This window comes from Oryx dammah, unplaced genomic scaffold, assembly GCF_014754425.2.
Source record: "Oryx dammah isolate SB20612 unplaced genomic scaffold, SCBI_Odam_1.1 HiC_scaffold_18, whole genome shotgun sequence".
Lineage (NCBI taxonomy): Eukaryota > Metazoa > Chordata > Mammalia > Artiodactyla > Bovidae > Oryx > Oryx dammah.
The window spans coordinates 71257646-71282980 of NW_024070202.1; the positions used below are offsets into that span (position 1 = coordinate 71257646).

At 40.3% G+C, this 25335-nt stretch overlaps 1 protein-coding gene across 4 annotated transcripts in view; it reads left to right on the forward strand.

The window, feature by feature from the left end:
- Positions 1-25335, forward strand: part of OSBPL3 (oxysterol binding protein like 3) — a 98616-nt gene that overhangs the window by 39792 nt on the left and 33489 nt on the right. For 2 of the 4 annotated variants that reach the window (XM_040259761.1, XM_040259762.1), the window contains 6 exons: positions 1564-1694; positions 4863-4970; positions 12708-12842; positions 15675-15768; positions 19931-20181; positions 24101-24238. In XM_040259761.1, the coding sequence (XP_040115695.1) occupies positions 1564-1694; positions 4863-4970; positions 12708-12842; positions 15675-15768; positions 19931-20181; positions 24101-24238 (857 nt within the window). The remainder of the gene's footprint in view (positions 1-1563; positions 1695-4862; positions 4971-12707; positions 12843-15674; positions 15769-19930; positions 20182-24100; positions 24239-25335) is intronic. The other 2 variants (XM_040259763.1, XM_040259764.1) reach the window with 1 other exon arrangement.

Here is a 25335-nt window from a genome sequence, read left to right on the forward strand (position 1 = left end):
GATCAATAATTCAGATGACAGTTGCGTTATTTCTTGGAGGTAACTTGTACATTATATGATCAAAACTTGGTGTGTTTTTTACTGTACTGTGAGCTCTCATTGGACCTAAACGCTCACTCAGGTGAACCAAGTGCTGAATGCCAGGTTGAGAGGCAGGGAATTCAGGGTCAGGCAGGTGAAAAGACTGATAAGGAAAAGGGTAGTTAACACCTTTTGGGAAATAATCTCAAACTTACAGACAAGGTGCAAGAATAATTTAAAAATTCAGGTATCTTTACCCAAGTTCACCATTTTAAATATTGTGCCACATTTATCTCTGTCTTTCTACACACACACGCACACACACAAACACAGACTTACACATACATGCATACACATGCAGATATGTGTGCATTTGTTTATTTTTTGATCCATGTGAAAATAGGATTCATACGTTGTCTCTTTTTATGCATTTATACTATCATGTATATTTCATAAGAATAAGGATATTCTGTTCCTTAACCACAGTTTAGTTATGAAACTCAGGAAATTTAGCATCGAAATAGTACTTTTACCTACCCTGCCTTTCATATTCAATGTTAATTATAGCAATATCCCTTTCCCTTTCAGTACAAAATCTAGTCTGTAGTCATAGATTGCATTTAACTATCATACCTCTTTAGTCTTCTTTAATTGGGAACAGTTCCTGAGTCTGTCTTTTCTTTGATGAAATGACACTTTTGAAGAATACAGGCCAATTTAAAAAAATAGAATGGTCCTCATTCTAGGGTTGTCTGATGTTTCCTCGTGATCAGATTCAGATGGCCTATCCTTGGCTGGTGTTCAGCAAAAATAACAGTGTGTCTTTTTCACTTCTGAAAACAAGACCCTGCAGATTACTGTTAATATAGTGTGTGACTTTCACAGAAAGTCCCAAGGTACACAAAGTCTACCTGACTCTCGCTAGTGATTAATTTTGGACAACAAATTAAGGTGCTGTCTAGTTTCTCCTCTGCCTTGTTACCATTTTCCTTCTGACATCCCAATAAGTTGTGTTTGCAGACATGTCCAGTCATTAGGGATACAAACAGAACTAAATGTTGATAATTGAAAAGTATAGTCCTTTCAAGTGTCAAAATATATTGGGAACAGGTCATAACGGAATTTTATAGTGGATAGGGACTTTGGGATTGACAAATGTGTGTAATTTTCAAAATTTTAATAGATCTTATTTTCTAGAGTAGTTTTAGGTTCACAGCAAACTGAGCAAGAAGTTTGGTGTCCCCCATACACACAGACACAACCTTGTCCACTATCAACATCCCACCAGAGCCGTCTATTTCTTGAGCATCAGCAAACCTGCACTGAAACATCATTATCACCATAAGCCCATGGTTTACATAAGGGTTCACGTTTGGTGTTGTACATTTCAGATGTGTTTTTTAAAGTCACAGTAGGGTACATTTGCTGAATGGGAAATATTCATGACTGTTACTTTTCTAAATTCTTTTATAAGAATTCTGTTTCTTGTTTTTAATTGTGCCTCTTCCTTTATTCTTTTTTATAATGATTATATCTTTATAGTCTACTTCACTTTAAGGTCAGCTTTTAATACCATATCAACGGAGAGAGAGAAACTGAAGCAACTGATGGAGCAAGATGTTTCTGCCTCCCCCTCTGCCCAGGTCCTTGGTCTGAAGCATGCCCTGTCATCCGTAAGTTACATCTCTGAGTCACAGCAATGCCTGACAGTGTGTCTGGGCTCATGAACTTTTTATGTTTTCCATCGCCATGGTTGTGTTGAAAATTCATGAGAAAACCAAATACATTATCCAAATTATATTCTAACCTTTCATCAGCTCTGCCTATTCTAAACACCAAAGCTGAGCCTACCCCAAATCTTAGTAGCAAATATTTCATTGAGCATTAGATACTCTGTTTGGTTTCCTCCTATTTACCTTGAGTTTTCTGTTTTTGTAAAGCTTTTGTTACGTGTTTGTCTTACAGACATTTGTTTGTTAATGCTTACAAAGTCTGATGGTTTGCAGATTTCCATACCTAAGATTTCACAAGCTTTGACTGATTTTCCAAATTGATAGATACAGGCAGCGGAGTGAAACTTTGAATTCACACTCTTCTCTACCGCCCAGGGTTAATCCTGTTTACCTATTTACAGCCTATCTCTTTCAAAGACAGGCAAGTGATTTGATTTGATAGTACAAACATTTAGCTCCCACCTGCTCCCCACCGTGGGCACAAAGAGATGAGTCATAAGGAGTGTCAGGCAGTCACTGTGCCTTCTTAATAAACAGAAAAATCACTGCCCAGCCTCAAATGTTTTTCAGTGAGCCAGCCTGTCATTCACGCTCTCTCCTTTTTCCCCATTGATTGCAGTTTTATTCCTCAGAACTGGGCTCCACTGAAGTGCAGTGTCCTAGTATTCTATTTTGAATAGCTGACAGTATCTGATTGTTCACTCTGAATCTTTCAGAAGCTGGAGAACTTTTAAAAGAACATACTTATTTGCTCCTATGCTTTACTTCCATGTAGAATCCTTACTATGAAAAGAGAGAGTGTGCGCATATACAATTACCTTCTGAAGTGATACTGACCCTTCTATGTAGGGTCAGGTAGGGGAGATGAATTTTAGGGTCTTGTTTTCAGAAGCTAACTCAAGCAATGAGAGAACTAGAAAATACCCACTTATGCTTTCTGCTCATCATGTTACCGAGAGAAGTAAAGTGATGCTTTTGGTATAATGTTAATTGTTAATACATCAACATTGATACGTACTGTCATTGTAAGGTACCTGAAGGTGTGTTCACTCAGCGGAACATTCCCAGTATGTTATCTTTGAAAGAAATAGAAAATAACATGGATCGACTCCATGTTTAGAGTCTTAATGGTGTCAGCTGAGAGGCAGAAACACCCCCTTTTGGATTGTAATGGACAGTCAGTCACACACAGTCTGCTACTTTGGTTTGAGAGAAGCAGGGTGGTTCTTTACTTTTTTTAAAAGTTGATTTTTTAGTGGTAAAAAGCATTTCTTTATTCATTTGTGTCATTTCTTTGTGGCCCAGCCACCCAGTGGAATATTATTCATCAATAAAAAGAAATGAGCTCTCAAGCCATGCAAGATATGGGTGACTCATAAATGGATATTGCTCACTGGAATAAGCCAGCCTGAAAAGACTATATACTGATCCATTCATATGATATTCTGGAAAAGCAAACGTACAGAGATAATAAACAGATGACTGGTTGCCAGGGTAGGAGGGAAAGCATTTCTTATTGCTCCAAGCAGGTTGGCTTTTAGTGCATTTAGAAGGTACCTCTGACAGGCTGCCCAGCGGCCCTTTCCCTGTGGTCTTCCTCTTCCCTGCCCGCCTCCTGTGTGAGGTCCAGCTTCGTTTTGTTAATCTGCTGGTCTGGTAGAGGCCATGAGACCCGCTTGGCCATGGTGTCCCTGGCCAAAGTCATTAGAAAGTTGAGATAAAATGGAATGATCATTTACTTCTTTTTTGTCTTGGATTCCTGGTTAGATTCAAGGCTTGTTTTTCAAAAGTAAAAATTTGAGAGTTATCTCAGGGCTATCAGAATGAATCTGTGTTGAATGTACAACCTTTGTGTTGTTGTTGTTGTTTTTTTTTTTCTGCCTGTGGCTCACAAAGGAAAGAGAAGCTATTAAAATAGCATATTTTTCAGGCTATCTGGAGATTCTAGCCATTGTGTAAGATGCCAGCAATATATTGGCCAAAGTGAGTGCCCCATAGAGGTTTTTAAATGTAGTTGTGTGCTTTAAGGCACATTTACTCTGTTTCCTAAATGACCCTTCAGAATTTCCAAATAATTCATTCCAACTGTGGATACTAAAAAATAAAGCCAAAATTCTTTTTTGAGATCCAGGCAGTGGGTGAGATATGAACATCCTTCTGTGCTCTCATAGGTGTACCCTATGGGCCCTGATGGATGGGAAAAGGCTCTGAGCTTCTCAGAAGAAAGTCAGGAAGACAGACGGACAGGATGGATCTGTGTGCAGGCACCTGGGATACTGATTGTGGGAGTGGGTAGGAGACAATCAGGTGAAGTTGTCCCTTTCAAAGACAGATCATTTGAAGGACGCTGGTCATGAAGCACAGGGGAAACTAGCATGAAGGAAAACACCTTTCTTTACCTTCCTAGTTGGGAGGATGGGCAGGGGACTCAGACCTGCCCAGGGAGAAGAAGTAAAAGAGGTCCACGTGGGCTGACAAGAGCTCACAACCCCCTCCCAGGGCCCTGGTGCTTAGCCTCTATCCAGGTAAGTGAGCGCTCTCTCTCTTATTTTTTTTTTTAAATAGACTATCTTAGTCATGAACAATGAACATAAAACAATCAATACCTATGTTGTAAAACAGTAAAATTAATCCTCTGCAAAATCTTACTTCTCAGTACACTTTCTAAGACCCTGTTCAACCAGTGTGACAGAACATTAAAATATGGCCAGTCACATGGAGGTGAGAGCAGCGTTTTTATTACAGATGAGAAAGGAGCTTGGAATCTTTAGGGGGAGCAGTTCAAAGAGACTGAAGGCAGCTGAGGAGGAGGAGGGGCCAAGAAACCAAGAGCAATGAGGGCTTAATAGGTGTGTGTGATTTCCTTCTCCACTGAAAGGAAAGCCTTGCTAACCCTTGCTTTCATCCCTGGAAATGAGAGTCGAGAAGGGTCTGCATTCCCAGTGTTTAATAGCTTGTATCTGCCAAGCACCAGTATCCTGTTGGATAATGTTCAAGAAAGAAGTCCAGGAGGTGCCCCCATGAGGGCTCCTCCACACTGGGCTTACCGCTGTGCTTTTGGAAACATCCATTGATTAACAGAGCCCCACTATTTTTAACATGTTCCAGGCCCTAGCACAAAACACTGATCTTAAAGAACGCTTATGCAGAATCCATGCCGAGTCTCTGCTCCTCGACCTCCCTGCTGCTGCCAAGTCGGGTGACGGTCTGGCAGAGGTGGGTAAGGTTCTCCTCTGGGCAATGTCGCCCGCCCTGCTCCCACACAATGCCATCTGTCTCTCCTTGAAGCCTCCCTGCTGCCCTGGGAGTGGTGCTCCCTTCACCATGATGGCTGCAGTTCCCAAGGCCTCCTTAAACGTATGCTGCCAACTGCATTTCTAAACTGCTTTTTCCCCCTAGAATGCTTCTTCCCTTTCTATTTCTTTACCCTGTTATCCTCCTAAGGATCACCCTTTTCTCTTGATAGGAGTGGGAGTCGGAGTCCCACTGGAGTGGGGACTAAGAGACAAATATTTTCTCCTGTTACTTCTGAATAAACCTCACTTTCTCCTACCGATAGAATCCTAGCTCCCCCTCTGAGAATCTCTCTCTGCTTTCTGTATGACTGTTTCCTTCTCCATTTCCTGTGTTTTTTTTTTTTTTAATACAGCTGTACCCTTTGGTGGGGGGAAATATTACAACTGAAGTGTTTTGGTCAGTTTATAGTATGTTAAAAATATGTTTTCTCAAGACTCGGGATGTTTATCCAAAATATTCTTTGAATATGCTTAAAATGAGAAAGTTCAGAAAAATCCAAGTGGATGACTTGAAAAAAAAAAATCAGTACAAAAGGGTAGTGAAAGTCAAAATAGTTTTTAGCCATCTCTTATATGCCTGCCTCAGTTGTGCTAAATTTTTCATTAACAAGTGGATTAGACTGAGCCCATAAAAAATAAGGAAGTTCAGATACAAGGGTTGTAAATTTTTTAAAGGAGTTTTTATGTTTAATACATATTCCTCCTTTTTCTGTTCTCAAAGAAAACAAACCCTGACACAATACCTTTACTTCTTGCAATGTTGTTGAGTTGGGTGATGGGCAGATAAGATGCTGGAATCAATCAGACCAAGAAGCTCAGACATCTACCTCCATGTGAAGCACAGGCTATCCCCTGACCTAATGGGAACCCCTTCTCATGAGGGTGGTACACTCTCTCCTCAGGGCTGGCAGGCTTCTTATTACTTCTGAGTTACAAATCTTCTGAGATACACATCAGTGATTGACCATGAAATTCCTCTACATCTTCACTGCCCCCAAGAGATCTTTTCAATCACTTTTTAGCCCAGGCCTAAATTGAGTCCCTGGCAGGACAGAGCACTGAAATGTTATCTGCAGGGGCCTTCATTTCAGGCCTGGGCAAAGAAACATGCTCACCAATTAGGTTCTCTTCTGAATAAATCTGTGGATTGGCTGAAGCAGGGCTCAGTGATGGTGGCTGACTGTCGCTGAAAGTGGCTTGCTGCCGAACACCATGGCACTCTGGTGGTTGGTGCCTGTTTCCAGGCAGCATCAGTTCAGTTCAGTCGCTCAGTCATGTCCAACTCTTTGTGACCCCATGAACCGCAGCACGCCAGGCCTCCCTGTTCGTTACCAACTGCCGGAATCTACCCAAACCCATGTCCATTGAGTCAGTGATGCCATCCAACCATCTCATCCTCTGTTGTCCGCTCTCCTCCTGCCCCCAATCCCTCCCAGCATCAAGGTCTTTTCAAATGAGTCAGCTCTTCACATCAGGTGGCCAAAGTATTGGAGCTTCAGCTTCAACATCAGTCCTTCCAGTGAACACCCAGGACTGATCTCCTTTAGGATGGACACGTTGGATCTCCTTGCAGTCTAAGGGACTCTCAAGAGTCTTCTCCAACACCACAGTTAAAAGCATCAATTCTTTGGCACTCAGCTTTCTTTATAGTCCAACTCTCACATCCATACATGAACACGGGAAAAACCATAGCCTTGACTAGACGGACCTTTGCGGACAAAGTAATGTCTCTGCTTTTTAATATGCTATCTAAGTTGGTCATAAGTTTCCTTCCAAGGAGTAAGCGTCTTTTAATTTCATGGGTGCAATCATCATCTGCAGTGATTTTGGAGCCCCCAAAAATAAAGTCAGCCAATGTGTCCACTGTTTCCCCATCTATTTGCCATGAAGTGATGGGATTGGATGCCATGATCTTAGTAGCATATTATAACCTAATTACATTAATTTATTTAACAAGCTGTTAAAGAGATAAATGGCAAGTTGACCCTTAAGTTATGGCTTTATTAATTTATATTCCATGTATACACCTGGGGCTATTTGCATTTGGGAAAGGAAACCAGAATCAAAGGTCTTTTTAAATGCACGTTTTAAAGTTGATCTCACAAGTAACGTATCCAAAGGTTAAACACTCTTCGTTGCCTTTGAGGAGGAGCCATGACATCCGCAAACTCATGCCTCCCACAGTGACCTTCTGGAGTCTTGAACTGATGGTGCAGTTGTCTCGTTGATCTAGTTCTCTCTCGGTGATTTTCTGTGGTCCATGTTTTATCCTGCTTTTCAGAGTGACTCAGGCTGACTTTCCCAGTAAAGGAAAAGCCACCGTTGCCTTCAGGAAGTAAGAGAATGAGTAGAATTAGCTGCCCAAAGCCCGAAAGCCAGACTCCAGTGTCCTTTTCTTGGGTAGCTTCTCAAACACTTCTCACACACTATGGGAATGACAGTCCCCACAGTGGGGTCAGCCCCGGGTACTCTGTTTTTAGGCCCTCTTTCTTTCTTTGCTTCCCTTCTGTTACCTTTTCACTGCACAAATTATTCATCTTTGGTGTTCTAAAATCTACTTGGATTCTAAACTCTCCCCTCCTATCAAAAATTACTCTCATATCCTATCAAGTACTTCTAGTTTAAATTTCTGAATGTGAACATTTACTATTACCAGGTTATGAATTCTTGGGTTATTTTATATTATTTTAAATTCCAAATGAAAGGCCAAGTGACTTTGGGGATAATAACCTACTATATCTAAAGTCTATTTAAGAGGCCAAAAAAGCAAGAACTTGAAAGAAAAATGTAAAACAAGAGGAAACGCGATTCTTTTAACTACCTATTTCCTGTATTCCACATGCACTTGAACGCATTATCTCCTAAAATCTTAATCATGACTCTATGAGATAGGTGATGGTAGTTTCATTTTAGAGACAGGGAAACTAAAGCCCAGAGAAGTTAAATGACTTCTTCCAGGGTACACAGCGAATAAAGGGTAGAGCTGGGATTTAAGTCCAGTTCTATTGTGTCCCAAGCACTTGTCTCCTTAGCAGCACCATACTGCTGTGTGGTGAGGAAAGACAGGCCAAGCCCCCAGGTAAAACACATGGTAAAGCTCCAGTAGTGAAAATATGGCGGTGATGGTGTAAGAGTGGAACAGAATAAGTATTTCAGGCATAGCACCATTTTATATAAAAAAAGAATGAAATAAATTTATGATAGAAAAGGCTCAAAAATCAATAGGAAACAGATGAATTTTTCAATAAGTAGGCTGACACAGCTTGAAAGCAGTTTAAATCTTTCCATTGCACTCTAAAATAAATCACTAGTGAATCAGAGTTAAATTCAAACTGAAAAATGTTGATTTAAATGTTTATCAAATGGCTGGAGTACGGAGGATGTCCTAAATGTGGGAGCAACTGGAAAAATTACAAAAGACAGGTTGATGAGATTTGGAATTTTTTTTTTTTTTTAAGGAAAAGAAGTTGTGTGTGTGAAAAAATGAGTCAATAGACTAGGAACAAATGTTTTCAGTGAAAAATGACAGACTTAGATAATACTAAATAGGTGGTAATGACTTTCATATGTAAATAATTAACAGGTAAGAGCAGGTAATTTAAGTCCTCAACAAATATATGAGAAAAATGACCTTATTCACAAAAAAATACCAAAAGGAAAATTTTTAAAAAATTTTTTTATTTTATGATATTTATCAGCTCACTGGAAGATGCAAAGAAGTGCAGAGGGAGGTCCTGTGTATGCTGACCTAACCTGCTCCAGTGTTAAACAACTCTACTGCTAGTTGTTGTTGTTGTTTCTTAATTGAATTATAGTTGATTTGGGCCTCCCTGGTGGCTTAGTCAGTAAAGAATCTGCTTGCAGTGTGGGAGACCTGGGTTCGATCCCTGTGTTGGGAAGATGCGCTGTAGGAGGGCATGGCAACCCACTCCAGTATTCTTGCCTAGAGAATCCCCATGGACAGAGGAGACTGGTGGGTTACAGTCCATGGGGTCGCAAAAAGTTGGACATGACTGAGCAACTAAGCGCACAGTTGATTTAGTGATTTACCACACCCAGTGGACATCAGCTTGTGCAAACTCTGGCAGATGGTGAGGGACAGGGAGGTCTGGCGTGCGGCAGTCCATGGGGTCACAAAGAGCCAGACATGACTGGGCAGCTGAACAACAGCGACATGCACGTAATTGATTTCCAGGCTTCCCAGGTGGTTCTAGGGGAAAAGAATCTGCCTGCCAGTGCAGGAGCTGCGAGAGGCGTGGGTTTGAGCCCTGGGTTGGGAACATCCCTTGGAGGAGGAAATGGCAACCCACTCCAATAGTTTTGCCTGGAAAATCTCATGAACAGAGGAGCCTGGTGGCTACAGTTCATAGGGTTGCAAAGAGTTGGACTAGGACTCAGTACACACACACACACGCACGTACGCATGCACGCACGCACACACACACACACACACACACACACACACTTGATTTACAATCTCTTGTTAGTTCTAGGTATACAGTCCAGTGATTCATTTATACGTGTAAAGCTAGTTTGTTTATTTTTTTAAAGAAAAAAACTATTCAACCTGATTCTTAACAAAAAAATACAAATTAAAGCAGTTAGAATAAAACAGTTTTCTAAGTTATAGTATTCGGTGGCTATATAGATATAAAGAAAATAGAGTGTCTCTTGATATAATTAGGTAATATATATTTTGCCTTAAACATTTTTAATAATTCTACTCTGAGAACTGATTCTAAGAACTAATGACACAAGCAAAGAGACATCTGCAAACCTGTTCATCATCTTGGTGGCTCAGATGATAAAGAATCTTTCTGCAGGGCAGGAAGGGCTACCCATTCCAATATTCTTGCCTGGAGAATTCCACAGACAGAGGAACCTGGAGGACTATAGTCCATGGCGTAGCAAAGAGTTGGACAGGACTGAGTGACTGACACTTCCACTTCCCCATCTTTACAAATTTGGAAACACTTAATTTCCAGTAAATGAAATGGTTACTCTGTGACACACACCTCCGTAAAATCTGCTAAAGTTCATTGTCTCAAAGAACTTTTAATAGCCTGGGGAGAAGTTCACAATGTAGTATTAACTGAATGTAACAAACTAAAAAAAAGACTATGGAGAGTGTGACCTCAGGTTTTCAAACTTAAAAACAATCTATACACAAATATTTTAATACAGAAAGTACACTGATTGGCTAAATAGCGGCCACACCTGGGTGATCAATTAAAAAAAATTTTTTTTTTAATTTTTGGCTACATACACCATGTGGCTTATGCGACCTTAATTCCACAACCAGGGATTGAACTCACGTTCCTTGCATTGAAAGTGCAGGAACTTAACCACAGGACCACCAAGGAAGTCCCTGGGTGATGAATTTTAAGTGATATTTATTTACATCTTTTGGTATTTGCTGTTTTAAACACATACTACCTTTAACATCCAAAAAAATGTTAATTGTAAAAGTTATGGTGCAGTGTAGTTTGGAGAAGTTTATAATGTTAGATGACAATTATTTCACAACAAAGATATATGTATTAAAAGGATTGGAGAGAAATTTATCGAAATGCCTATAGTGGTTGATTTAGTGTGATGGAATTATGTGTTCCTTTCCTTCTCTTTTCTCTGTTTATTTCTCTTTTTGTGATGTACAAAATAGATAACCACTCAGGCCTTCCCAGCTTAAGGGGATATGCTGGCGTTACACTGGCTAGGTCAGTATTTTAATCTACAAGGTCCTGGGCTGTGCAGGCAGGGGCCGCCGCAGTCCTGTGGAGTTTTGGGTGGGTATCGACAGGAAGGTGCTGGAGTAATGGAACAGCAGAAAGGGCGAGGGCCAGCTGTGCTATTTTCAGTGTGGATCCAGCCAAGAAATCCTTCTGACCCATCAGCCTAGGAGGAAGGAGATACAGAAAGAGCCAGAGTGACTATTAATAAATTAATGAGGAGAACAAGTAAATAAATCATTAGAGTCTTCAGTGATACAGCAAAGACAGAGGGCAGTTCTGTTGTTTCAGTGAATGTTAAGGGAGCTCAGTTGTTCATTACTGTGTCTCCTCTTTTGCGGAGAGACCTGTACTTTAAAGGGGGGCAGCCGTGATGCTTATTTATAGATCTTCACGTGATTTAAGTTTTGTTGGGATGGAAGGCTGTAGGGATGTTAAAATGGGTAGGACCTTTCAATAAATGGCTTGGCTAGAAGAGAAAGGGATATACGTTGAAATGTGTTCCTGAGGTAAACATTCCATTAAGCAACCACTTGCCCACTTGATATTATCAATTATGAACAAATGCTGGGGCCCTCTGGTCATAGCACCCTCATCTTAGGAGACTGAGGAGTGTGTCCTGCTCTCATAAAACTTCTGGAAAGATATATTACGTGTTAACGTTTCTTTCCCAAGTTATTCTGGGACTCCTTTATCAGATACATAAGGATGTAGAAGCAGCTCCTTTATCAGCCCTGTGAGAAATGTGAGCTATTGGGATGTTCAGACAACAATCTTCTCTGATTCAAAGGAATCAGAGTATCTCATCCTCAATCCATTCTCCTTCCTCAAGGTATCAGGCCTCACCTCTTCTGTGAAGCCCTCCCCAACCAAAGCCCCTTCATGGAGTCGTCTCTCCTTCCTCCCCATGTCCTTAGCGCTTTTGTGTTGAGTGTACCCTGGCTCACTCAGGCCAGAAACCTTGTTTTATTCATCATCGTATCCCACCATGACCAGCACAGTGCAGTTGCTCAATTTCTTGGGTTAAATTTTCACTTGCAAATAGCATAGAAAACACATTCCCAAGTATTTAGGTACTTCCCATAGGAAATGTCCAGGCTCAGTGATGCAGGAGGAGAAAATGCTGATATTCTATCATGTTGTTCAGGGAGAAGCTTATAAATGGGATTGGGGACTTCTTCCCTCCCAGAGTCAGTGTGGCTGGAAAGACACAAAGAGAATTTATCTCATGCATCCATGTATAATGGATGATCTGCCACCAGGGGCACTTCTGGACTGAAACACACTGCTTATTTGTCAAAGGATGCCTCAGAAGCAGCACTCTGGTCTCTGGGAGAGAATGGGGGCAGGAGAAAGCTGTGTTGGTCTGAACCAGCCATGCAAGGACATGCATTTAGTACAATTCAGAGGAAATTTTAGGATGAAAAGAAACGTCCTGTAGTGGTAGAGAATAAGAGGATTCAGAGAGCACTGGAATTTTTCCCCTGTTAACACATTACTGACCAGAGATGTGTTCATACATCTTTTGTTACGTAAGTGTTATTAATGGGAGACATATCAATATCACTTACGTTAACAAGTCACCAGCCACAGGCGTTAGTTTCTGCAAAGATCCCCTGGTCTATAATCAGATAAGTGGAATAAAAACTGGCCTGCACAGTCTTTTTTTTTTTGGCTTTGAGGTTTGTTGTGTGTGTCTGAGCTGTAATGGTGCCTGTAAACAAGGGGCCCTTTGTGGGGAGAACTTCACTTCTCACCATGTTTTGGTGAGCTTTACCTCTCTTCAACTCTGAAGCTGCTCTCTGCTTATAGCTGCTTGTTAGCTTGGGCCTGTGACCTTGTGCATCATGTAAAAAATCAATTGTTTATTTTGCTTTTCTTGAAACTGTTTCTAAATATGTGCATTTTTGATTTTGTGTTTCCAATAGGAAAACTCCAGAGATGACAGTCGGGCTCTGGTCCATCAGCTTTCCAATGAGAGCAGACTGTCCATCACTGACTCTCTCTCAGAGTTTTTTGATGCCCAGGAAGTTCTGTTGTCTCCAAGCTCTTCAGAAAATGAGGTACAAGCACTGTTTTCAGTTAGTTGCCCTCCAAATCTCCTGCTGCTTTACTCATTCGGGAAATAGCCAAAATTTAGAAACACTGAACTCAATGGCCCCTTTTTATCATTACTTTCTAAGGATCTTCTTATAAGTTATACCACAAAAGTCATAAAAAGATAAAAAATCTTAGGGGGAAAAGGTTGTGAAAGTAAGTATTGGGCACACCCTGGTTTCTGTTATTGATACTTGATTTGTTATACCTGTTTTCAATTGTAGTTTAATGATTTTGATTATAAGCTGTAATGTATTATTTGCAATACAGGGCCAGAAGTTAGCCCCTTATATATTTTTTCAGTATTGAATTTGATCTATAGTAATTTATAATATATAATTATTGTTATAATTAATTTATAATTATATTTTGAGTGAGTGTACTGGTCATTTTAGCTCTTCAGTATAGGAGGACTAATTTGTTGTTGTTGTCCAGTTGCTAAGTTGTGTCCAACTTTTTGCGATTCCATGGTCTGCAGCAAGGCCTCCCTATCCCTCAGTATCTCTCAGAGTTTGACTAAGTTCATGTCCATTGAATCGGTGATGCTATCCAACCATCTCATCCTCTGTTGCCCTCTTCTCGTTTTGCCTTCAATCTTCCCCAGAATCAGGGTCTTTTCCAATGAGTCAGCAGTTCGCATCAGGTGGCCAAAGTATTGAAGTTCAGCTTCAGCATCAGTCCTTCCAGTGAATAATCAGGGTTTATTTCCCTAAAGATTGACTGGTTTGATCTCTTTGCAGTCCAGGGGACTCTCAAGCACCACAGTTCCAAAGCATCGGTTCTTTGGTGCTCAGCCTTGTTTATTGTCCAACTTTCACATCTGTACATGACTCCTGGAAAGACCATAGCTTTGACTATACAGAGCTTTGTTGGCCAAGTGGTGTGTTTGCTTTTTAATACAGTGTCTAGGTTTGTTGCAGCTTTCCTTCCAAGAAGCAAGTGTCTTCTAATTTCATGGCTTCAGTCACCATCCACAGTGATTTTGGAGTCCAAGAAGAGAAAAACCTGTCATTGTTTCCACTTTTTCCCCTTCTATTTGCCATGAAGTGATATAACCAGATGCCATTATCTTAGATTTTTGAATGTTGAGTTTTAAGCCAGTTTTTCCACTGTCTTCTTTCACCCTCATCAAGAGGCTGTTTAGTTCCTCTTCACTTTATCATCTGCATTTTAGAAGTTGTTGATAATTTCTCCCAACAATCTTGATTTCAGCTTGTAACTCATTAACCCCAGCATCTTGCATTGATGTATTGTGCATATAAGTTAAATAAGCAAGGTGACAATATACAGCCTTGCTGTACTCCTTTCCCAATTTTGAACCAGTCATTTGTTCCACATAAGGTTCTTGTTGCTTCTTGACCCACATACAGGTTTCTCAGGAGACAGGTAAGATGGTCTGGTATTCCCATCTCTAAGAATTTTCCAACACACAATCTAAGGCTTTTGTATAGTCAATGAAACAGAAGTAGATGTTTTTCTGGAATTCCTTTGCTTTCTCTGTGATCTAACAAATATTGGCAATTTGATTTCTGGTTCCTCTGCCTTCTAAACCCAGCTTGTATATCTGAAATTTCTCAGTTCAAGTACTGCTGAAGGCTAGCTTAAAGGGTTTTTAGCATAACCTTACCAGCATGGGAAGTGTCTGGTAGTTTGAACATTCTTTAGCACTTGCCTTCTTTGGAATTGGCATGAAGACAGACCTTTTCCAGTCCTGTGGAAACTGCTGGGTTTTCCAAACTTGCTGACCTATTGAATGTGACACTTTAATAACATCATCTTTTAGGATTTTGAATAGTTCAGCTGGAATTCCATCACCTCCACTAGCTTTGTTTGTAGTAATGCTTCTTAAGGCCCACTTGACTTCATAGTCTAAGATGTGTGGCACTAGGTGAGTGATCACACCATGGTGGTTATCTGAGTCATTAAGACCTATTTTGTATAGTTTCGTGTATTCTTGCTACCTCTTCTTAATCTCTGTTAGGTCCTTACCATTTCTGTTCTTTATCATGTCCATCCTTGCATGAAATGTTCCTTTGATACCTCCAATTTTCTTGAAGAGATCTCTAGTTTTTCCGATTCTATTGTTTTCTTCTGTTTGTTTTCGTTGTTTATTGAAGAAGTCCTTCTTATCTCTCCTTGCTGTTCTCTGGAACTCTGCATTCAGTTGGGTATATCTTTCTCTTTCTCCCTTGCTTTTCACTTCTCTTCTTTTCTCAGCTATTTGTAAAGCATTCTGACATTTTCCCTTCTTGCATTTCTTTTTCTTTGTGATGGTTTTGGTCACTGCCTCCTGTACAACGTTACAAACCTCTTCCCTTGAATTTGTCACTTCCAAATCATAAGGGATTTGATTTAGGTCATACCTGAATGGCCTAGTGGTTTAAACTAAAAAGTGGGGGAAACCACTATAAGTACTAATATTGTTTATCTATTCATATCCATAGAAGATTCTCCTATTCACAAATAGTTAAAAGACAAATTGTAACTCATTCTACTCAAATGCTAACAAATTCTGTAAAAGCAATCTGAATTATAAGAATTTTTATAATGACTAAAATCTGGAATTTACTTGTGTTGCCCTTGTCAGAATGAATCAAGAATGTGTAAGAATTTTAATAACATATTTTCTGTCAACACCTCCTAGGCAGACTGGTGTATGGGGCTTAATGAAAACAGCACCCAAAATTATTTCTATAGGTTTATAATGTATGGTTAAAGATATTTGATTATTTGAAGTAAAGGTTTTATGAAATCTGGCTTGTTTACTCTAATGTATATTATTTCCTTTTTCCCCACAGATTTCTGAAGATGATTCATATGTCAGTGACATAAGTGACAACCTTTCCTTAGACAATCTCAGTAATGACTTGGATAATGAGAGACAAACGTTGGGTAAGATTTAAATTATTTGATCTCAAACTATTATTTGAGTGTTTGGATCTTTGCAGAAAACTGATAAGTATATATGGCGTACCTGCTGCAGACAGAGAATGGAGCAAATTCTACATCAGAAACTTAAGACGTGGTTGCCACCCTCAACGGTTTTATAATCTAGGTAGAAACATGGCACTCGTGTGAAAAATGTATTCATTCACATAAATTTGTCTGCTCATGCAGATTTCTATTTGATAAAGTAAGGGCATATGAATCATCATATGAATATCAAAAATTAATATAACAGATGCTCCTTGTGTGGTTAAACTTTCTGCAAACATATTAGAATATAACTTTTTGCCTTCAGGTATCTAGTGGCTTTCATAGTCTAGGCATGCTGTTGGACTTATATTGTAAAAGGTCTGGTCTGAGTGCTAATTTAGTTTCAGATTCTTTAAGATAACTCATTTGAGAGTAACAAACTGCTCTGTCCTTGGGGGTAGGGCTTCAGGTACCCTAAGATGTCCCTTTATATCTGGTTAATCTCAAGAGTGAAAATGATGCCCAGAAAGTGTGAGTTGGAACCATGGGGTACCTGGAGTGTCTGCTGTCTCCAAACAGCGCTGATTTAGGAGCAAGCAGACTAAAGCTTGTTTAGGAAGCTGACCTACCTTAAGAAGAATCTGCCCACTGAACAGGCTTTTATACGAGTCCTGTAGCATCAAATACTCCCAGTTTTGGTACTCAGTGTGCCTGGGATCTGTAGGCTTATCTATGCCAGAACACCACCTCTTTTCATATCTACATGGAGGACAAGGACCATGTCAGGTCCGTTTTGATGTTTCAGTGTTTCCCAGCTCAGTAAGTGCATGTTAAATACGATGATGATGAGTTGTGATCTGAATGCCAAAGAGCCTGCTCTTTGAAGGATTACAAAAAAAGACAGGTAATTTTACTGTCTTCTGGAAGAACATCCTTCCAGCATCATACCTGCTAGAAGTCAGAAGCTCATTATGCTCTGTGTCATTCCTGAGTTGTTTCTGTAGAGATTAACCCTTTGGTGGAAAAGTCTGAGAACCAGTGATTCAAAGGTAAAGACCAGTCATGTAGAAGCAAGTTCATATGCTGTTTTTTGTAAAAAAAAAAAAAAAAAAAGGTGAACTGAAAGAGAAATGAGAAAGCATCAGCTATTTCCTTAGCAAACAACACCCACACTAAATTGGAACCCTCATTGTGGGTGAAGAAGACAGACGAACACCAAAGTCTCCTTCTATTTGAGGCCTTAGGGAGGAATCCAAGGGGAACCGAGGGATTAGAGGGTTCAGAGCTCAAAGTTAGAACAGAGGACTTGCCCAAGGACCTAAGATCACAGCTGTGCTGAGTTGACACCAGCTAGGAAAAGCATATAAGAGGTAAACACCAGTTTTCTCTCTTTTCCACAGTCATGTTGCTAGATTACTGACCAATGTTTTCTTAGCTTGAACAAACACAGGGCCAAACCCAACTTTCTTCTTTGGCAATAATTGGAAGATTAGATCTCTACATATCAGTACTCTACTGAAAAGATTATATGTAGAAATAACCTTTGCATCTTAGGACACAATATTTCCTACAGAAGGAAATAGGAGTGGATCCAGGTCTTTAAAAATTATCACACTAGAATTTCTTTGAATCCTTAGTAAAAGCTAGGTATTTAGAGTGTTTCCTATTAATTTATACCCCTCCCCGACCTGCCCAAATCAGTATGCACATATTCAGTTCTGTCACTGCATTGGGTGCTATGTGGGGGTTCAATGGTTAGGAATATAGATTTAGGAACTGGATTTCCTCAGCTAATCCCAGCTCTGCCACTCACTGGTTATGTGTTCTGGGCAAGTTTCTCAAGTTCTCTGTGCCTCAGTTTTCTTCATCTGTAAAATGGGGCTAATAATACTGTTTATCTCAAGAGGTTGTTGCAAAGGATAAGTGAAACAATATATGTAAAATGCTTGAGTGAAACAATATATGTAAAGTGCTTGAAAGACTGTCACAGAGTAAAAAGCTAGGCATGTATTAGCCATTATTAGTAGTAGTAGTATTGTTGTTCAGTTGCTAAGTCGTGTTTGATTCTCTGCAATCCCATGGACTGCAGCATGCCAGGCTTCTCTTTCCTTTACTATCTCCCAGGGTTTTCTCAAACTCATGTCTGTTGATTGTGATGCCATCTAATCACCTCGTCCTCTGTCACCCCCTTCTCCTCCTGCTCTCAATCTTTCCCAGCCTCAGGATCTTTTCCAATAAGTAGGTGCTTTGCATCAGGTGGTCAAACTATTAGAGCTTCAGCATCAGTCCTTCCAGTGAATATTCAGGGTTGATTTCCTTTAGGATTGAATGGTTTGACCTCTTTGCTGTCCAAGGCACTCTCAAAGAGTCTTCTCTAGTAGTAGTGTAATATTTCTTTAAAACAAAGTATTTTGAGATTACAGGGAACACAGTTTTTATTTATTTTTTTATTTTACTTTACAATTCTGTAGACTCTTATCATTTGCAGCTGTTTACTTGATTTTTGCCCATGTTGAGCAACTGAAACAAATTCAGAATTTAATTGCATGTTTATATTAACATGAGACTTCAAAGTATGACCTCACTTTCATATTCTCCTGTTCATCAAAGCAGCCTCATTATTCAGAATGATTGACTTTAAAATAAAATACCATTTTCTCATGTGTTGGTATAATGCAAAAGGTTTCTTTTGAAAATAGGTTGTGATGGCGTGGAAAAAGTATTTCAGAGCATAAAGTAATGGAAGTTATCACAATGAAAAAATTGATGGGTGTAGATATCTAAGACGTAAATGTTTCACTCATTTAAAAAGCTGTGTAGGCCAAATGTTAAAGAAAAATGTCAAGCGGCAATTAAATTATAAAGCAAATATAGAAACAAAAGATTATGTCTTAATATATGATTAGGAAAGCAGACAATTCAGAAAAGAATATTCATGAAAACATTCCAAGTCACAATAGGAATTTTTTTAATGTAAGTTAAAACAAGGAGATAGCACTGTCCACCTATGATTTGCTAAGAATTCAAAATGAATGCTGACAAGCCTAGAATGACCTCAGAACATGGACACTGGTACATGCTTGCTGATAAATGGGAAATTTTGAAGAGCGGTATGTTCACATGAGGGCTTTCCTCGTAGCTCAGTTGGTAAAGAGTCTGACCGCAATGCAGGAGACCTGGGTTTGATTCCTGGGTTGGGAAGATCCCCTGGAGAAGGAAATGGCAACCCACTCCAGTATTCTTGCCTGGAGAATCTCATGGACAGTGGAGCCTGGCAGTCTATGAGTCGGACACGACTGAGCGACTAAGCACACACACGCTCACATGAATCAAATGTCTAAAAATGTTTGAGTTCTTAGACATAATAATCCCACTTCTATATGTCCCCAGAAAATAATCAGATGCAATCAAATATATAAGAATATGTACATTAACTACTTTTTTTTTCATCATAACAAAACATTGAAACAAATCTAGAAGTCCTACAATAGATGAATGATTAAAAAAATTAGGACTTATTCATAGCATGGAATTGTTTTACATTCATTAAAACTGTTTTAGAAGAATTCTGGGTAGCATAGAAAAATATTTTAACTGATTAAGCAAAGCATTAAACTCTACAAACGTGTGACCTCTATGGAGAAAACAATAAATGGCTACTATTTCTAGGTGGTGGGATAATAGATGACTTTTATTTCCTTTATAATTTTCCTGTAATGTGCACAATTTTTTTTATCAGAATTTGAAATGATCTTTTACAAGATTTTTTAAAAGTTTTATCAAAACTTGAAGTGCTTTTAAACAGAGTTAAGGAGATTAGAAGTAACCTACTCTGGGCATAGCAGTCCAGTTTCCAATATTATCCTCAGTGCATATAAACTCTGAAGAACTAGCTTTTGAGCAGTAGCATGAAGAGTTCCCTGCAAAAAAAGTCCATGAGTTTTAGTGTTTATAATTTCGGGTGCTCCATTTAGCTGCTTGAGATTCTTTTTATTGTCTGACTTTCAGTTATAATCTGGATAATTGAGATTAACAGTATCGTTGTGTATTTGCTCAGTAAGGAGGATTTCTTTTTCCTTTTCAGTAGTAAACTAAAATGAAAATCTGTATAAGGCAACCAGGCTGATTTCCCTTTCAGGGCCAGTGATCGATAGTCGGGGGGAAGCCAAGTCCAAAAGAAGGACGTGTTTGCCGGCGCCGTGCCCCAAGTCCAGTAACATCAGCTTGTGGAACATCCTGAGAAACAACATCGGGAAGGACCTGTCTAAGGTGGCCATGCCGGTGGAGCTCAATGAGCCCCTCAACACGCTGCAGAGGCTCTGCGAGGAGCTGGAGTACAGCGAGCTCCTGGACAAGGCCGCCCAGCTGCCCAACGCCCTGGAGAGGATGGTGAGCATGCGCCCTGCCACTCATTGGCCTGCCTTCGCAGCTGAGCTGCGGGCACAGCAGGCCTCCTGTCCCTCCTCTGTCCCTCCGCTGTCCCTCCGCTTTCCCTCCGGATCGCTCATCAGAGAGGCTCATTTCCCAGCCACCTCCACTTCCCAGCTCTGCCTGGCTGTTTTCAGTCACCTGGTCAGCAATGGCCATTGAGAGCAGCTTCCCTGTAACAGCTGCTGCCTGAGGGTAGTTCTGCTCTGTGGTTTTGGGCTTCCTCTTTCTCCAGAACCTTCCATGTGATTGTTCTGATATTGCCTGGCTGGAAAACATGTCTTGAGGGCTGTCTGAGTGTTTGTTTTTACTACCCTGAGTGGGGAGAATTTAATTTTTTTGAGCTCTTTTTTGTTTTGTTGTCCAGGGTAAATTTCCCATGAGAAAGTTTTGGTTTATTTTTGAAATTGTCCTGTCAGCCCCTGAATTTTTAGAAAATATCAGTCACAGAAGAGGTTTTTACATCAGAAAGATTCTTCTCCCCCTGCCACTATTTTAAAATCAGTTTTTATCAGAGTATAGTTGATTCCCCTTCCCCACTTCTTCTATAGAATAAGTTAAAGGATAAAAATCATCCTAGAAAAATTAATCTTCTGTTCTCTACTTAGTATCAGTTCTAATCAGGTAATGGGGCTTCCAATAAAGGGGCCTCCAAGAATTTCTCATCCTTCCCCTGTCTTGTGGGGACAGAGGACAGGGGTACCTTGGTGATAAGACTGTGGCCAACTCAACCCTTTCTGTGACTGTGGCTATTTGCTCTTCAAAACTGAGTGCCTCTTCCTCTTTTTGCCTTCTGGTATGTTACCTGCTCAACAGAAAGCTCATTGTGTGGGATGCTGGCACATCAGTGTCCTCCCCCGCATTCAGCATCTCTGCCCTGGGCATTTGCTGATTGGCTGAATCGGAGGGCTCACCTCCAGCCCCAGGGACCCAGCCAGACATCATCCTCTCACTGGTGGAGGATGCCTTTGTTTTCTAAATTGTGCACATTCTGCAGTTTAAACTCTCTTTAAAACTTCAATTTCTTCAGTAATTTGAGGAGTAAGGGAAAATCTTAATTTCTGGTTGAAAGAGACATTCCATCTCATCCCATACTGTCTCCAGGGACTTCGCCCATCAAAGAGATTTTCTATCTTGATACTAATGATAATAGGAGTAGGAGAGAAAAACAAGCTGTTTATTTTCTGTCTTCTTTGTTACTCTTCCCCCAGAGAATTTCTGTGAACAAAGGGAGGTAAATAGATTCCAAGGAAAGTGTTAAAACTTATCATCTGTGGACAGTGCTTTTCATTAAGGAGCATGATTGACTTTGAAGATGAAAGCGTTTTTAAAGGTGTTTCATTTTTGTAGCAATTTAGAGACCCTTAGGATGTCAGCTGATTGATTGGAGTCATTTGACCTTGAGAAGTAGTTTGAGGAAAGGCACCAATACATTGAGAAAGGAAAGTTCAGAAAAGCGTTAGGGAGGAACCTAGCCCATGTAATAGGTTTGCTGCTCTAAGTATGAGGGTCAACTCTACCCCTGCATCTCTCTCATGTTGCCAGCCCACAAGGAGGATGCTTTGTTTTGCCTGCTTCCTCCCTCCCTTCTCCTCCTGCATCATGAATGATTCCAGGTTCTTTTCAACATGTGTTCTATTAAATTGTGAAGGTGATTCAGGGTTGACTCAACATTCCATATAGACGTGTGACCTTGCTGCTAATCAGAAAACAGACATCTGAGAAAGCAGAGAGAGGAACAGATACCCAGGTTTCAAGAACAGACTGAACTGAGCACAAGTTGATTTTAATAAGCTCTCCAGCTACTCTAGAGTGTTTATACACTCTAGTATGAGGTGGTAAGGTGGGTCCAGCTTGTAAAAGGCATTGAAAATTATATGACTAGTGAACATTTATGAAAGGTACCCAGCTTTTTTCCCCAATGTAAGAAACTATGAAATAAGCAGAGAAGAGGAAACATTGAGATTATTACTCAGTATTAGAAAGGAAAATTTGCTATTGCTACTTAGGTTTAATTTTTTTGCCCGCCTCCCTCTCAAAAGACCAAAAGAATTCAGACACACCTCAAAGATATTGTGTATTTGGTTCCAGACTGCTTCAATAAAGCAGGTATCACAATAAAGTGAGTTGCATGAGTTTTTTGGTTTCCCAATGCATATAAAACTTATGTTTACACTATACTTAGTCTGTTAAGTATGCAATAACTTTGTATCTAAAAAACAACATATATACCTTAATTTTTAACATCAAGTGAAGTGAAAGTTGCCCAGTTGTGTCCAACTTTTTGCAACCCGATGGACTATACAGTCCACGGAATTCTCCAAGCCAGAATATTGAAGTGGGTAGCCTATCCCCTCTCCAGGGGATCTTTCCGACCCAGGAATCAAACTGGGGTCTCCTGCATTGTAGGCAAATTCTTAACCCATGCAGGAGACCCCGGTTCGATTCCTAGGTCGGGAAGATCCTCTGGAGAAGGGATAGGCTACCCATTCCAATGTTCTTGGACTTCCCTGGTGGCTCAGCTGGTAAAGAATCTGCCTGCAATGTGGAAGACCCTGGTTTGATCCCTGGGTTGGGAAGATCCCTTGGAGAAGGAAAAGGCTACCCACTCCAGTATTCTAGCCTGGAGAATTCCATGGACTTTATAGTCCATGAGGTTGCAAAGAGTCAGACACAACTGAGTGACTTTCACTCACATACCTTAATTTTAAAAATGCTTCACTGCTAAAGGAAAAATTTGAAATATCGTGAGAATTGCCAAAATGTGACACAAAGGCATGAAGTGAGCAAATGCTGTTGGAAAAGTGGCACCAACAGACTTACTTGCTGCAAAGTTGCCATAAACCTTCAATTTATAAACATCGCAGTTTCTGCAAAGCACAATAAAGCACAGTAAAATGAGGGGGGCCTGCACTGTGGCTCTTCAGTGTCCTGAAAGGGGAGCTGTGCAAAACACTGAGACCCTCACAGCCAGGACCAATAAGATTCTTCTCATTTCATATTCACCTATAATTTTCCTTTAAAAAAAATTTTTTTTTTTTTACCATGCCACGTGGCATTTCAGATCTTAGTTCCCCCAACCAGGGATTGAACCCATGACCCATGCATTGGAAGCATGAAGTCTTATCCAGTGGACCACCAGGGAAGTCCTTTCTTTTGCTTTTTGAGTTCTCATTTTTCCTCCAAGAAAAACAAAACTTCTTGAAAGCTACTGTGTTCTGTCCTATGACTCATTACCCAGGCTCAGGAAATGACTCGCACAGATTTTCTTTGGTCAGATGAGTTTTTTTGGTTTCTGCAATACCAAATTGCAAATGGTTAAACTTAGGATGCTTATTCTTAAACTTCTTTTTTATCTTGGAGTATAGTTGATTAACAGTGTTGTGCCAGTCTCAGGTGTATCCCAAAGTGATTGTTATACACCTAATATATGTATTGATTCCTTTTCAAGTTCTTTGCCCATTTAGGTTATTACAGAGTATTGAGCAGATTTCCCTGTGACTTACTCCTGAATCTTGAGGGAAGTTTGGCTTTAATGCTCTTTGTCCCTCTCCTCCTCCAGAGCCTTAGGACAACGTCAGGATTGTCAGATAGTGGCAGATTTCGAGGGACTGACTCACCATCTTGAAAGCCTTTATCCACCTGCAGGCATCAAACCAAATGGACAATCTGATTCATTTGTCTCTGGGGCCAAAATGAACACTGTTTAAACCCACAACTTGAAACCAAAGTCCATTTGGGTGTCATTAAACCAGGGACAAATCTTTGCCTTTTTTGAAATAAACAGGAAAGAGAAGGAGAAGCTATATTTTGTTCATGTCTTTGTGGAAATAAATTTCTTTGTGATGGAGGAATAACCAGGTTCTTGCCCTTTCCCTAGGTGTACGTGGCAGCCTTTGCGGTGTCCGCATATGCATCTAGCTACTTCCGTGCAGGGAGTAAGCCTTTTAATCCAGTCCTTGGAGAAACATATGAATGTATTCGTGAGGACAAGGGCTTCCGGTTTTTTTCAGAACAGGTAGGTATACACCCTTTTTTTGTTTGTTGGGAGAAGTTGCTCATGTCTCCCATTAAGCATGCTTTTGAAATATTTATTTCCCACCTGTCACTGGCTTCCCAGTAACAGAGATAATTACAGTGCTTCTACACATAAAGAGAGAGATCGGTTTCCTTCTGCTGAAACCTTGCCACCACCCATGGGCTTAAAGGTGCTAACCAGGCTGGGGCTCGCTTGGCTGTGTGCATCACCACAGTCCTTTCTGTTTAAACGTGTAGCAGAGAGGAATTTTTAAAGCACGAAGCATTTGCCCAAACTGCAAGTTAAGAGATTTACAGTGTGCAGTCTAGCTTGCTGACATCACCATTCTAAAACAGGAGCACTGCCATCAGGAGCAGGAGCACCAAATAAATGCATTATTCTTGGTTTTGATTTAAGAGAAATCATTCATTCGTATATTTATTCATTCTATCCATAAATACTTCTCAAAATTATACCACATGCCTAGCATTGTTTTAGGCGCCGGGGTACTGCACTGGGTGATGGGCCAGAGGCAGACAAGAACATCCGTCCCTCAGCTAATAGATGGACAAGCCTTATGCTCACACAGCCCGAGTTCCCTGAGGTTCCACAAGATCCTTCCCACCTGTTAGCAGTGGGTAATATTCAAGAATTGTATCTCTGGACTCAGCCAGCCTAGATTCCAATCTCAGCTTTCTCTCTCACTAGGTTTGCAATCCAGGGCAAGTTCCTTAACCTCTCTGTACTTCAGTTTCCTCTTTAAAGTGGTGATGAGGATAATGGTGCAGACTCAGATGGTTTTGCAATGATAAAATGAGTTATTCTCTACAAAGCTCTTAGAGCACTTATCCTTGAAGTAGGAATTGTTACATGAGGGTTTGCTATCCTTATTGACCTATGTATGACAGCATAACTTGCAATAGTGGAATGTTGGGGACATCCACAATATCTGTCAATAAGGAATTGTTTAGCTGAAATAGAGTGCAACTTGACTGAAAATAAAGACCACTTCTCTCCCATCGCGTTAAGGCAGCACCTCAATAGGTCTATCCCTAAATGTTATTCTGGGAACATGAAACATCATTGGTTCCCTCCCA